The sequence below is a fragment of the Maylandia zebra genome, linkage group LG1 (assembly GCF_041146795.1).
Source record: "Maylandia zebra isolate NMK-2024a linkage group LG1, Mzebra_GT3a, whole genome shotgun sequence".
Classification (NCBI taxonomy): domain Eukaryota; kingdom Metazoa; phylum Chordata; class Actinopteri; order Cichliformes; family Cichlidae; genus Maylandia; species Maylandia zebra.
The window spans coordinates 1512027-1528179 of NC_135167.1; the positions used below are offsets into that span (position 1 = coordinate 1512027).

Genomic DNA, 16153 nt, shown 5'->3' on the forward strand with positions numbered 1-16153 from the left:
ATGTTTAAACGTATGAGCTCCTCTTGAATTGGCACGCATCAAGTCTGAACATTTTTGGGAACTCGTAATGACCTTGTAGTACCATATCACCCTATTAGAGCACTTCGCTCTCGCTCTGCAGGCCTACTTGTTGTTCCTAGAGTATTTAAAAGTAGAATGGGAGGCAGAGCCTTCAGTTTTCAGGCCCCTCTTCTGTGGAACCAGCTTCCAGTTTGGATTCAGGAGACAGACACTATCTCTACTTTCAAGATTAGGCTTCAAACTTTCCTTTTTGCTAAAGCATATAGTTAGGGCTGGACCAGGTGACCCTGAATCCTCCCTTAGTTATGCTGCAATAGACGTAGGCTGCTGGGGGTTTCCCATGATGCACTGGGCACTGCTCTTCCTCATACATTACACATCATTATATATCACCATTAGCTCTTCCATTGTGCCTTCTCTATCCCCCCCCAAACAGGTCGAGGCAGACATGTTACCTGATTCACAGGTGAAGGTGCGTGAGGTGTCGTCTGTGAACACAATGGCCACCGCCTGTCGCTTGGTGTCACGTGGCAGTCGTGTGATGTTCTTCACATTGCTGATCTCTGTCACCTAAACAGCAAGTTGGAGATAAAGTGGAAAACAGGGCTGATTAAACACCACGCAGAGACACTGTGACCTCTAACGTCGACCGGGAGCCGAGGCGCCACCTGCTGGCAGGGCCTGTCAGGCTACATATCACTGGCTAATTAGGTGATCAGTCTAATTTAATCCAGGTCAGGTTTTCTACTTTGTGTTTATAAATCAGTCAGTCTGGGAAACTGCTAAAACTTTGAATGTGTCCCCAAGTGCAGTCACAAAAACCATCAAGTGCTACGATGAAACTGTCTGACATGAGGACGCCCCAGGATAGGAAGAGCCAGAGTCCCTCTGCTGCTGAGGATGCATTCATCCGAGTCGCCAGCCTCAGAAATCACACATTAACAGCAGCTCAGATCAGAGCCCAGATGGATGCCACACAGAGCTCCAGCAGCAGACACATCTCTACATGTTCAGAGGAGACTGTGTGAATCAGGCCTTTATGGTCAAACAGCTGCTGAGAAACCACGACTGAGGAAAAGCAACAAGAAGAGATTTGTTTGATCTGAGAAACACGAGGATGGACATTAGACCATCTGTGCTTTGGTCTGATGGGTCCACATCTGAGATCTTTGGTTCCACTCGCTGTGTCTTTGTGCGATGCAGAAAAGGTGAACGATGGTCTCTACATGCATGGTTCCCACTGTGAAGCATGGAGGAGGAGGTGTGATGGTGTGGGGGGGCTTTGCTGGTGACACTGTTGGGGATTTATTCAAAACTGAAGGCACACTGACCCAGCATGGCTGCCACAGCATCCTGCAGCGACACGCCAGGACAGCACAATGACCCCAAACACACCTCCAGCCTGTGTGAGGGCTCTGTGACCAAGAAGGAGAGCGATGGAGGCCTGGCCTCCACAGTCACCTGACCTAAACCCACTGGAGATGGTTTGGGATGAGATGGAGTGCAGAGTGAAGGCAAAGGACCAACAAGTGCTCAGCATCTCTGAACTCCTTCAAGACTGTTGGAAACCATTTCAGGAGACGACCTCATGAAGCTCATGGAGAGAAGGCCAAGAGTGAGCGAAGCAGGAATCAAAGCAGAGGGCGGATATTACGAAGAATCTAAAATAGAAAACGTGTTTTGAGTTATTTCACACTGTTTTGTTTACTACATGATTCCACGTGTGTTCATTCATAGTGTTGATGCCTTCAGTCAGAATCTACAATGTAAACAGTCATGAAAATAAAGAAAAACCATTAAACGAGAAGGTGTGTCCACACCTTAGAGTGGGAGTGTACATCAAAGCTGAGCCAAATATTCCTCAAAGTGTCTGATTCTTTGCAGCTGGAGTCGTCCCGTCCACCTCAACATCTCAGCTGTGATTGGATTACAGTCAATTCTTTAGAGCTTTGTGAGAAAGAACAAAGAGCAAGTTCACAAGCTGAAGGATGCTCAGTGAAGGAGTGTGAAGGCAGCCAGGACGGTCATCTGAAGGAGAAGTAATGCTGCTGATCATGATGAAGAACGAAAGCTTGCTGAGTTTTAAAGAGAAGAAGAAGAAACGGCCGCCTCACGCTGAGCTCTGTACAGGCTTTCATCTCTGTCAGTAAGTGTGTCAGCTCTAAAGAGCACACACACACACACACACACACACACACACACACACACACACACACACACACTTACTTTAGGACATGCTCTGATGTAAGCAGCCTTCTCGTCGGGGTATTTCTCCAGACGACGAGGTCCTTTGCTGGAAGATTTCTTGAACACCAGCCAGCAACGCCGATAGATCTGAAGCACACACACACACACACACACACACACACACACACACACACACACACACACACACACACACACACACACACAATGACATTCATTTTATATCATCATAACCTCATATCAACATAATGTACATTCTTGCCCCTGGTGGAGCATAAAGTCAGTGCAGGACGTGGATACAGAGCGAAGCTTCGTCTCGTGTTCTCTCTGCAAATCTCTGTCCTCAGGGGCGGATCTACTGGGGTGGCATGTTCTCTTGCCACCCTAGTTTTGCATATGACAATATGCATATAAGTATTAACACTTTGAGCCTAGTTATAATTACCATTGAGGTTAATTAAAATAATTACATTCTAAAACTCGACATAGTGCATTACCTACCTCCCCCCCCGCACCCGCATTAAAAAATGGTTCAGCCCATTGTGTTGAAACAGCTTTAGTTCTTGTTGTCAGTAGCAACTGACACCATGTTCAACACAGCTGGTTGGTTGCTACACTCTGGAATGATGGTGAGTGTCGTTAATAAATCGTGAAAATTAGGTTTAAATTTCTGGTGAAAACTTTGTGCAGGAACTACAGTAACAGTAACAAGTCTAACTAAACGATCCACCTCATGTTGTGTAGCTTTCACACTTGGGCCTATTTATTTTACAGGCTCTACAATACATAAAATCAAAATTCACATGTTGTAATGTAACTGTAATTATTTGGGCTAAAGCCAGGAGCTGGTCTTTAATGAACAAGTGTGGAGCTCCTCACATATGTGACCTCTAAAAGGAAACCTGAGTGAGATTAGCTCTGATATAAACTCTCAGCATCACCCAGACATGGATCCATAACAATGATTTGGTCATCTTGTGTAATCATGTTCAGCAGATGCTGTTTTCCAAAGCAGGTAGTAATTCATTCTTTTCTGAGGAGAGACGATTGCTGATGGACTGAACTTCAACCCAAGCAGCAACATCCAGGGAAAGAATGAAGATGAGCTGCAGTTCATCTAACGTCCAGCAGAGGCAGCAGTGAGTCAGTCCCCATAGACTCCCATGTTAAAACTTTACGGCAGAAATAACCATGTTTGCAGCCTGATACACAAACTGTTTGCTATCTGTGGATCCTTTCTCTTCCATAACACCTGCATAGGGAGGATGTTTCTAAAACTCACCTGTTTAAATTGTATTAAGGATTAAAGGGGCGTGGCCTATTTGACCGACAGGTGGATGGTTTCTTAAAGCCAGATGTAACAAACTGATACAAAATAAAAGGCATATATGGAAATTAAAATGTAATTAGTTTTTCAAACAAATTTGTCAGATGCTTCAATAAACTCTCCAGTTTCAAGGTTCAGGCTTTAGAGGGTTAACCTCCAGCTGCGTGGAGAGCATTAAGCCCGACTTTGACCCCGAGTACACGCTGGCCTTTAGTCTTTGACTCTGGCGACACTTTCACAGCGAGGAGACGTTTTCTGATGCCTGAAGAAACCAGACACGATAGGCTGATCAGAGCGGCTCTCGCCTCAGAGGAGGACAGTTAAGCTCATGTTGTCCTCCAGTGAGCACTTCAGGGTCGGGCTGGGCTGTTTCTCAGCACAGAAACTGGGAGATTTTACAGTGTTACTGGTGGTTCTTCTCCCACCATGGGTATGCCAAACAGGCTAAAAAATAATAACTAAAACTAATAGTGATGGTAATAATTACAGCCCAAACAGATCCTTGGAGACCTGATGAGACAAACAAGGGGAAATATCGGGTGGATTAAGTCAGCTTATATCATTTAAATGCTTTGAAACTGTCAACAAAATAAGAACTGAAAGAATCAAACGAACAGAAAACCTGCTGAACTACTAAACGTGTAGTTTTTGATAAGTTTTCAACATTTCTCCACTTTAGTTTCTGTTTTTACTCAATGAACATCTGCAGCGCTTTCATGGCCACCATCTGTACGGATCCTCCCTCCCCATCATTCGTCAGCCTCCTCCTCTTCATCTCTCCCTTCACTGTCCTCTGAAGTAATCAGGTCTCAGCAGACAGAGCTGTGAGGAGTGCTAAGTGAAGCTAAAGAGAGGAGACGGAGGAGGGAGATGGGAGGAAGGGGAAGATAGGAGAGCTAATTGCTTCCTTCTTGTAGCCTCAAAGATGAAACGAGTGCGGAGCTGTTGGGAGTTGCTGTAATTCTCAGAGGGGCTCGCTCAGATGAAAGCACGAGGAGATGATGATGTTATGCAGCCGAGGTGTTAGCGTAACCTTGAAATGCTGCGTTGGCACACTTTGAATGGATCCACGGCTGCTCTGTTTTTCTCTCAAATCACACATTTGTCCTTCGCTTGAGCTGCAGCGGCTGCAGACCGAAACCACACGATGCAGAGGCCCGGTTTCAACAGCTCTGCCAGAAAATGGGTGTGCTGCATGACAGCCGGCTGCTTTAGCAGCAGATCAGAGTTGAAATGATCGTATCCGCTCAAGATAGTTTGTGAAGTCGCTTCCTAGGAGCAAAGTGACCGAACCGGATCCTGTGACGGACTCACAAGTCAGAGTCACGTGACCCACAAACGCGTTTAAGCCACTGCAGGGTTTTTGGTGACCATCTTCAGAGAGCTCGGCTATCACAGACTGCACAGACACACAGAGCTGCTAATAAGTGCTCAGTCACATCCAGGTCTGCAGTGTGCATTACATGAAGTGCACGCTTTTCAGACCAAAAACTACTGTAAGCATCTAAAGCGCATTTTAAGATGAAGCGTCAGGACTGCAGCTGTTTGACACACACACAGTAATAACTTCACTGTGGTGACTTCCAGTTATTAAAGCCTCATAAATGAAATATCGAGCAGAGGAATCAGGAGGAAATAATGGAGCAAAAATAATAACATTATTAAACGTTAGACGCTGTGCTCGAACACTGCAGAGGACGTTTGGCTGTGTTCACAGTGCAAACCTCAGTGCAGCGCGACTGTGACTGTGCACGAGTAACATCAGCATTCAGCTAGAAGCTCAGATGAACCAGGTTTGTGGTCCTGCAGCTCAGGAGCCGGTCATCTACTAAGTCGGTGGTTCGATCCCTGGCTGCTCCTATCTGCGTGTCAGGTACCCTTGGGCAAGACACTAACCCCAGGTTGGTCTGCAGTGCACTTGTTCCTGACGATAGCAAGAAGCTCCTGTATGAATGTGTGAACGAGGTGTTTGCATAAAGAGCTGTGAGTGCTGAGCTGTGAGTGCAGCCTGTGCAATCCAGCGTTAGCACAACAAAGTCAGTAACGTCATTGAAAAACAGTTTCAGATGCAGGTTTCAGTCATGAACAATGACGAAACAGCATCTGACACGCAGAGACACACCGGGCGCGGCGTTTCCCTGGGATCGCAGCGTTTAAGGAGGACGTCCGTGTGCAACCTGAATCAGCTCGATGCTTTGTGAAAACTACAAAGATGGTGTGAAAGCGATCAGCTGGACTGGTGTGGTTCTGGATGGATTTAGTTGGCCTGGAGAGGCGACAGCTGCTGAGTAACAGCAAGAATTTAAGACAAAAACAAATAAAGTAATGTGAAAGATGAATTATGGTCTGCAAAGAAGGTGAGCTGTTTAAACCTATGAACACTGCGTCACGCATGGTGGAGGCAGCGTGACGGTGTGGGGCTGTGGTTAGAATAATAAAGAGGGAGGACTGCTTCCTATCAAATCAATAGTTCGATGTTTGAAACACGGACACAGGCGGGCGCTCCCACAGGACAATGACCCCAAAGCCCCGACATCAAGCCTACGCTGAAACTTCGTGGACACTTAAAGCTGTTTCTATGCCAGAAAACCAACTAATTTAAATAAAGTCGACCAGTTGTGCCAAGAAGCTCAAATATCCAGAATTATGCCAAACACTTGTTGACGGCTTCTAAAAGTGTCTGACTGAGGCGCTAACAGACATTTAAGGGACATATTAGTGCAGGTGTATAAGCACTGCAGGTGGATTAGAGAAAATCCAAAATGATTTCAAACCTGTGCAAATCATCCAACCCCATGCTGGACAGTCCTTCCTGGAAACAGAAGAGTTTAAGGAAATCATTAAAAGCCCCAAATGAGCCTGAAATTCATGCCCACGATGAGTGGATGGAAACTTCTGATCACAGCATGTTTGTCCAGTGTGCCTCAGACATGCAGGAACCGTCTCTCGTGTCCACCAGGGGGCGACTCTTCAAGTCACACATGATAACGTCCATTCTGGAAATTATGGCACTAACAGGATCACAAATGGATGATGCTTCAGGACCGGTCTGAGTGTGAGGCGTCCCTCGGTTTCTCAGGCAGACACGACCCTCGCTTCAGGTTTCGTTACACACTCTGTAAATCAATCCCTTGATGAAGGAAACCTGCCTCAGTTTAATGGACACAACTCCGAGGAAGCCCTGAGCTCTTCCTTCTTCTGATGTTACCTGTGACAGAGGGACTTGGAGGTATAAGGCTTTAAAAACAAACTCAGACGTTCTAGAAATCAATACGAACCAATGACATTTTGTCCCTGCGTTTAAAGGTGGCACAAACAAGTGCAACCTTTCAGCTCCAGCAGGACACACAGAGGATCGATGTGCTGTGTCTCAGGAAACGCCTGCATCTCTAACCAGCGTCCCCACAGGCACCATTACAGTTTGATCAGATCTCAGCACACCTGCTTCATTAAGCTTCTGGCCTCTGCGTCCCAACACCTCCACGCTAACAGCTGCACTGGTTCTGTACTGGACCACGAGCTCTTTCTGGTGATGACTTTGGTCTGATAGAAAATAAGGTCAGCGCGAGCATCGACCGGTGCAGTGACTGTGGGGCATCGCCTGAAAACACATTTAGTCGGTTACTGTTTGGTTTCCTGGTGGTTGAAAAACGTGCTGCGCGTCACGGAGAAGATTAGAGCGTTCTCAGAGGACAGACTCGTCTACGGCAGAAATCTCCAACAGCGGAGAAGATGCGTGTACTGAGCCTCCAACCGATGAGCTAAATCCCAGAGGAACCAGGAAACGTGCACTTCAATTCAACTTAGTTTATATCACAACAACAGTCTCCTCACAGTGAAACTTTCTGGCTGAAGAACATCTTGCAGGGTGGCGTTGTTACTGACGTCCTCTCACGTCATCTGTGTGTTTTGAAAGTGGGCGTGGCAAACAAAGTGTCGATCTGACTGTGAACCCGGAGACAGCGACGACTCGAGCCTGACGAGTCGTTAACGTAGAACCAGAGAAGATGATAATCGTCCTCTCTGACTGTGATGCAGGTTTAAATCACCTGAGAGCTACGGCCATCTTTTATACCGCGGCGGTTTGTCAGTCAGGACGTCGATAAATCGAACCTCAGTGTTGCTCGATACGAGGACGAATCAGTCACGATTGTTTTGGGCAATAGTTGTACTCCTGGTTTAAATCAGCAGCTGTTTGTTTCCTCAACTTTCCAAAAACTCCCAGCGCGTGCGTGTGCGTGCGTGTGTGCGCGTGTGTGTGCGCGCGTGCGTGTGTGTGCATGTGTGTGTGTGTGTGTGCGTGCGCATGTGTGTGCATGTGCGCGTGTGTGCGCGCGCGTGTGTGCATGTGCGTGCATGTGCGTGCGTGCGTGTGCATGTGTGTGTGTGTGTGTGCGTGCGCATGTGCGTGCATGTGCGTGCGTGCGTGTGCATGCGTGTGTGTGTGCATGTGTGCTGAGTCCGTTCATCTCTGTGCGCAGACGCTCATTTGTCGAGTTTACAGAGTTTTATGATGCGTACACGTCAACATGACGAATAACCTTGGCGCTGCCGTCAGGCCTGATGAAAGGTCCCGGCTGATTTATAAAACTTTTACAAACATTTTCACTTCTGAAGACAGAGCCGTGAACAGCGAGGGCAGAGTAACCACATCTGTGCGATCCGTCACCGTAACGACGGCAGCAGACGCAGCAGGCCGCGCCTCCACTCTCCTCTATCATTAGAATCTGTTTCACTCCGACTCGCAGCGAACACTAAAATCACAGCAATGATCTGCTGATCCAATAAAAGCAGAAACTCCACCCTCACCACTCAGCGACCTTCTCAGGCACTTATTTTGAAGCATTGTCTTGATGAACTTTAATTTCAAAGATCGCTTCACTTAAACCTGATAAAAAAAAGCAAAAGCAAATAAAGTTGTACTTTACTAAGCTCTACTTCTTTAACCAGAGCTTCTTCTGTCTCTTTCTGATCGTTACAAACAGTCAGGACTTTGCTCCTGTTTCACCCGACTGACGGTTTCGGCTCAGGGTGAATCTGGCTGCCTGAGCTCAGCCACGGTCCGGTGTGGATGTGTCAGGAGTGTCGTGACAGTCGAGCCACGTCTGTGTCAAACAACACCTGCTGTAACTCGTGTCCACATAAAATGTGCCGGTGCCTTACCCGACGCATACGTGAGAGCCCGGCTTAGGCTGTCGGGATGTTCTGTGCCGATTCTCCGTGCAGCCTCTGGCTGCTCCTGTTCCAGCAGTTTTCCTCATGTATGACCTTTCGCCTGTTTCCTGGCTGCTGTCAGGAGGAGTCAGCTTCATCGGTATTTTGGTATTTTTGCCTGGTTTTCCGCCTGCTCCTTGTCTTTGCTGTCTGCTCCTGTTATGACCTCATGTGTACAGATGAAGTCTCTGATCTTAACTTTTTACCTGCTCTCTCTCCTAATCCACCAGCAGCTTCACATCCCGCTCCGACTGGTTTAATTCCTGCCAGGATCTTGCAATGAATCCTCAGCTTCTCAGCTTTCTTCTTTTGGAGATTAACTCCTCAGGCAGGATTAACAATGACAGCGACGGCATGCTAATTGCTGCTGATGTCAGTCCTGAGTTTAGCGTGTTGAGGCAGAACTGTAATCCCCAAATAAGACACGATGACCACTGAGGAATGAGGAAAATCATTTAAAGCACCTCACACCTTACACCAGTCACAACACGGACGTTAAATGTAGGTGGAAAAGCTAATCCTCCTCTCTGAGTGAGGCAACGAGAGGCGGGTCAGGGTTTTCTCCTCATCATACCCGGGGATGAAGCTGGCTATCACCTCACTAAGCTAACGCCAGGTTTCCCACCTGTAGCTGTGAGCTGGAGTCTGAAAAGCTGGATGTAGAACAGCTGCTCTGTCCTAGGATCAGGTGCTAATCTCACAGGAGAAAAAACGGATCTTCCAGGACACTGATTGGTCAGCAGGCAGTGATTTCATAGCTGTTGATCTCCAACCTGCTCTGGCTGGGTTTGCAGCAGAGGTTCAAACCCTGCGGTCACCTGGATAAGATGAAGCCCTGCTTCACAGGAGTTGTTTTCTCGGTTTTTATGTCCTCGCCCTGCCTCGTGGTCCCTCCCCCTGAGGCGTGTAGTGTGCATGCCCCCCCGTCTGTATCACGCTGAGGTCTCTGTTCATGTGAGCTTGGTTTGTTTTCACACAGTGAAAAACCCAAATGAACCAAAATGTGCCGCTACAAACCAGGTGAGAATGTTCTGTCAGCTCATTGGCCAGGTGAGTCTGGGGCGGAGCAACAAAAGTAAATACAGGAAGAAGCTGCTGAGTTCTGGGCTACTGGAGAACACGGAGGATTCAGGCTAAATCACGGCTGGATCCCAGAACATGAAGCATGCGTGGCTTCGGGAAGGTTTTCAGCTTTCATTTACAGAGTAAACCTGGTCGTTACGTCGGACTGAGGTCAGATTACAGTCACGCCATCAACAGACCTGGGCGGAGACCACCGCCTCCACAGGCTCGTGGTGAGGTTGGTTTGGTGTGATTACTGCACACAGAGGAGGAAATTCATGAAGCAGAGTTTGATTTAACGGGTGAAACACGGCAGGAGTGAAAACACCGTAACTGGATTAAAGTTGTGTTTTTCAGCACCTGGCTGTAACCCCCCCACCACTCACACACATGAATGACTCATCTGTACAAACTGAAATGACCTCTCGGGAATGCCGACATCGCCTCTAAAATTAAAGGAAAGCAGCTCGGCCGGAGGATACGTGGGTGGAGGTCAGAGGTCAGAGCGGGGAGGAGAGGCGGTGCCACGTCACGATAGCTCATTAATCTCAGCGGCTGCTTATGTAACGATGCCTTCAAGGTAAATCAAACTCGTTTCCAGATTCTCGGGACAGCAGGAGGAGACTCATGATGGTGATACTATCTGCTTATCTCAGACACGTGTGAGCTGAAGCTGAGCTCCACGTTTTATTTTTGCCTTTCTTGATCTTCTGCTTGAACTCTGCTGTTCCCTTTTTCTCTTTAAACTTTCAGCTGATCAGCATTCGACCTGCGTGCAGCGTAAAGCACAGGTGGCGAGCTGTTAGCTTGTCGGAGGACTGCATGCAGATGCATCTCTGTGTTGGCTGAGTTTCATTAATCCTTCTCTGCACAAGCAGACAGACAGCAGCGTGTTAGCATGAGTGCAGCTTTCGCCTCTGAGAGGAACAGCCAGCGCTTTGCTGCTTCCTCAAACTTCCAGGCTAGATGCAGATCACGAGGCTAAGTCACTCAGACAGAATTTGGGCAAACAGCCAGGTGGACCGTTTACCTGCAACCAAGGCCTGCTCAAACATGATTGGTCAGCAGAAGCCAGACATATGGAAACCCCTCCTCCTCATCAGCCTGAGACCAGAACTGAACACTGGACTGGTGCTGAGCAGGTGTCTGCAGGAAGCTGTTGAAATGAAAGCATGATAGTCTTTTATCCTGTCTTCCTTCTCAGATGGCCCCGCCCCTCCCTGAGCCTGGTTCTTCCTGTTAAAAGGGAGTTTTTCCTTCCCACTGTCGCCAAAGTGCTTGCTCACAGGGGGTCATATGATTGTTGGGTTTTTCTCTGTTGCATTATTGTAGAGTCTAGCTTACAGTATAAAGCACCTTGAGGCGACTGTTGTTGTGATTTGGCGATGTGTAAATAAAGTTGAATTGAATAGTCTTGTAGCTGTGTGATAACATGTGGGGCTGGGCCTCAAAGCCACTGCTCATGTTGTGTATGCTGACATAGTTTCAGCCGATGTGCAGGATGAGGAAACCCGTCCGTTCTGAGCATGTGCAGACAGCTGAAGTGATTCTGCTGCATCTGCTCTCCGGCTTGGCGCAGAGATGAAACTCATCTTTGGCCTTAAACGCGTCTGAGCGCTGCGTGCCGGATAAGCAGAGATCACAGCCGGCGTCTGGGGGGATATATATCCTGCAAATTAGCTCACCTATCACCTTCTCATGTGTCGTGTCTATAAGTTTAATCTGGCCTCGGGCAACCTCACATTTAATTCCATCTGTGGGAGAGTCTGAGGGCCTTCAGGGCGTTCATATCATCACTCTCCTTCAATAAACCCACGTGAATAATTCAGTTTGTTTTTTTAATCTGGTGATGAGTGCCCAACATCTTTCTTTTCTCCTGCTCGATCAGCTCCGATCCAAACGTGAGCTCTTTGTTCCTGAGCTGAACACACAGCCGCTCGACAAACCAGTGACCGATCTGCAGTTTGTGCTCCGTCGGTATCGGCCTCATTAACTACGACGCTTTCACCTTCATCTCATCCCCGGAGACTCCAGGAATAAAGTACCGGAGTACAACGTTCCCTCTAGAACTTCATTTTATTAACATAAAGAATATTAACATGATTTATTATTTCAGGAAACTTAATTAATTTGCTTTTTCTATCAAATAAAATTGAATAATTTAATACATTTAATAAAAAAGTTTTTTCTCTCACCAGTTCATAATTTAGTTTGTGATGACGTATTTACATTTATTGAAACTAAGGCTCTGAAGCGGTCCTGTGTCCACACAGACAGGAGGCGCACAGGGAGGCAACACAAAAGAAAGGAAAGATGTTACCGCAGAAATCCACCGACCGAGTCAAAGACCAGGACGGGGTTGTTTTGCAGGAGGAAGGTTTAAACATGAACCATTAATAAAGAAATCCACACAGAGTCCAAAAGCAACGGGACGGAGAACTCAGAGAAATATTCATTTTCAGCTTCAGCAGTAACTTTTCACGTAAACGTTGTTTAGAATAAATCGTTTCCTGAAGTCTGGGGCCCGAGCACATCCTCAAACGCTGCATCTCAGAACCACACGGGGGTCGTTCGGTCTGGACCGTCGCTGTTGGAGAGATGCGTTGGTAACTTTGTGCTCGCTGGCTGCAACGCAGCATCCGCACACACGGAGCCATTACTGGAACAGACGCCCATGAACCTGTGCAGGACTCAAACACACACTCGTCTCCTCTGAGGCACGTTCGGCCTTCCAATCTCAAAGTTTGGAAAGCATCCAAGGCGCCAGCGAGCGGACGCAGCTGAAGGATGGGAAATGTATTTTACAGCTCAGAGGAAGTGGAAAAAACTAGATGAGCATTTGTTTCGCTGCACCCAAAAGGCAGAACTCAGCACACAGACGGATGGGGAACATCTCACATATGTTTCGAGACGTAGAGCTTATTAGCAATCTGAATGCATCGACGTCATGATTAATCAGCGGGAGGCGGTTTGACAGGGCGTGTGTGGGATGCTCTATGCCTGGAGGCTGATCAATACCAATCTCATCAATACTGTAGTTCATTATCCAGTGAGGGCGGTGGAAATGCTAAGGCAGGAAACAAAGAAGAGACTCGCACACAGCTGAGGTCAGCGTGGCGGCGCTGCGTGGCGGCCCTTTTCCTTCTGGCTTTGTTGTTCCTCTTGAGATAAATGAAGCGTGACTTTGGCAGTCCATCTATCCGGCCTTGAGGAGGACCTCAGCTGTGCCATTCCTCTGTGCCCCGAAGATGCAAAGACTAACTCAGATAAACCGCCGTTCACCTCTGTTCCTATTCGTCTCTCTGCAACTCTGAGGTAGCTCGCAGAGACGCTCGCCCGCCAAAAGCTTCAAATGTGAGGCTTCTGACGTGCTAACAGGGGGAAACTCGGGGTTTCTCCATGCTGGCCTTCAGTATCTACACTGAGCTGACAATCACCTCATGTCAGGTGAACCAGAGACTGGCGACATTATACCCTCTGCTTTTAAAATGACGTCTGATTGGATAGAAACGTCCTGCTCACCTGAGCTCTGAGTTTTTCATCTCAGCTGCAGGTTTCAAGTCTTATTGAATAAAACACGATATTCAATTATAAAATCATGGCCCGTTTAATCAGAAGGGACACAGGAGAGGGGGAGGGGTTTGGGGCGTGGCTACAGTGTGATTGACACGTTGCTGTTGTATGAGCGTGCAGGTTTCGGGTACGAGAAGAAGGCGGTGCTTAAACGAGGTGACCGAGCTTCTCTTTAAGCTGCTTCACTGAGTTTGTGCAGCTCAACATAAGGAAAGAGAACTGGGGTGAAGTGTATCAGGAGCAGGACGTTAATAGTCGTATAATGAATTCCTTAGAATATTTACATTACTGTACAAAACCAACTGTCCAATAAAGCAGTATAGTAGGAAACATAAATATATGGACTGTCCATGGATAACAAAAGGTCTGCAAAATGCATCTATAAAGAAAAATGCTCTATACAGAGAGTTCTTAAGAACGAGAACTGAAGATGCTGAAATCAGATACATAAAGATATAAAAATAGGTTAATTAATATACTTAGATTTAGTAAAGCAATAGATAAGCAATTAGATATAAATAGAAATAATAATAAAAGATTATAAAACGTGGGGCTGGACAAAAGAACTACAAGTATTTCATTTGTAACGACCATGAAGAATATGGATGCTGTGACAAACAGCCTCAATGAACTCTTTGTAACTATGGACCAAATTTAGCAAGAACAGTCATCCTGGGAGAGCACAGGACAAACCGGACACACTGATAGACAGAAATCCATATTCTATGTTTCTCACAGCCGTTGATGAAAATGAAGTTTTTGAAATGGTCAAAAAATGTAAAAATCAGAAATCTTTGGATTTTAATGATATTGATATGATAGTGGTTAAAAGAGTCATTGAGGCTATTATAAAACCATTTACATACATCTGTAATTTATCATTTCAAACTGGTCGATTTCCAGACAGAATGAAAATAGCAAAAGTTATACCTCTATACAAATCTGGAAACAAACACCATTTCACAAACTACAGGCCTGTCTCTTTACCACCTCAATTCTCAAAAGTTCTTGAAAAACTGTTTAAAAACCGACTGGAAAAATTAATAGATAAACATAAACTACTCACTGAGAGTCAGTACAGATTCAGATCAAGCAGATCAACATCATCGGCACTATTAGATTCAATAGATTACATCACAAATATGTGGCTGGGTTATTTTCAGAGACTTGACAAAGGCATTTGACTCTATAGATCCTGATATATTAATAAGAAACCTGGAACGTTATGGTGTCAGAGGGGTCGCTTTAGATTGGGTCCGGAGTTATTTAAGTGGCAGAAAGCAGTTTGTGAAAATAAATGGTGGTTGCTCCTTATGTATGCACATTGCTTGTGGTGTACCCCAAGGGTCAGTTTTGGGTCCAAAATTCTTCAACTTGTACATTAACGACATCTGTAAAGTGTCCAAAGTATTAAAAATGGTTCTCTTTGCTGACGATACAAACATTTTTTGCTCTGGTGATGATCTGCAGAATTTATTGGAGGATATGACTAATGAAATAAGTAAAGTGAAGTTCTGGCTTGATAAAAACAAATTATCATTAAATTTGAATAAATCTAAACTTATGTTATTTGGAAATAGTAGTTTAAATACAAATGCAAAGATTCAAATAAATGGTGTTGATATTGAAAGAGTCAGTGAAAATAAATTTCTGGGGGTAATAATAGATGAAAAACTTAACTGAGAGCTCACGTAAGATATATTCATTCCAAAGTATCACGAAGCATTGCAGTACTAAACAAGGCAAAACAGGTATTCGACAGAACATCACTTCATATTCTACTGTTCACTGTTTCACCATACTTAAGCTATTGTGCAGAGGTCTGGGGCAACAACTATAAAACCACATTACATTCACTTTTTACTGTTCAAAAAAAGCAGTTCGAATCATCCACAGTGCAGGTTACAGGAACATACAAACTCACTATTTTTGCACTGAAATATTGAAAATTGACGATCGAGTGAAATTCCAAACAGCACAAATTCTATTCAAAGCAAAAAATAAAGAACTGCCAGGAAATATATGAAATGTATGTAACTTCAAAACAGGGAAGGTTCGTACTACAAGAAAAAGCTTTTGTGTTTCTGTGCATGGAGTGAAACTGTGGAACAGCCTGAATATGGAATTAAAGCAACGTCCAAACATAAAACTGTTCAAAAAGAGTTATAAAAATATGATCTTCTCGAACTATAAAGAAAAGGAAAATATTGAAATTAAGTGAATGTCTCTATTTAAAAAATAAAAAATCATGATGTGATATTATAGGATATAGTATATCAGAAATCTGTTCACTATTTTTATTACAAATTATATCAGTAAGGAAGCAACTAAATATTAACTGATAATTTATGGCAAAGGGGTGGGATTAAATAAGTGTTTACTTCTTCCCTTTCAACATGTAAATGAATCAGAACGGCAGCTATATTGAAATGCATTGATTTTTTGTATAGTATTTTTCCCCTCTCTCTTATTTTCTTTAATAAATGTACCTGTATATTGTTTACATGTTTGAAATAAATTACCAATCAATCAAAGTCACAAATCCGATTTATCCAGGAGGAGAAAATCGGACACAAAGCGCACCGAGTCCAGTCAGCTGGTTTGGGAACTCCTCGGTGTTCATGTTCAATAACAACCCACAAATCCACAAAGAAATGTGGCCTTAACATCATCTCTGATCGCTCTGCTGCTGCAAAGCCTCTTCATATCTGCCAGAGCGCTCCACGGGACGACGAAGGGCAAGACCGCGGG

The 16153-nt window shown here is 45.4% G+C and overlaps 1 protein-coding gene across 4 annotated transcripts in view; it reads right to left on the reverse strand.

The window, feature by feature from the left end:
- Positions 1–16153, reverse strand: part of dok4 (docking protein 4) — a 57853-nt gene that overhangs the window by 8384 nt on the left and 33316 nt on the right. For all 4 annotated transcript variants that reach the window (XM_014411149.4, XM_024803281.2, XM_076883313.1 and 1 more), the window contains 2 exons: positions 2248–2355; positions 477–591 (listed from right to left, as the gene is read on the reverse strand). In XM_014411149.4, coding sequence (XP_014266635.1) covers positions 477–591; positions 2248–2355 — 223 coding nt within the window. The remainder of the gene's footprint in view (positions 1–476; positions 592–2247; positions 2356–16153) is intronic.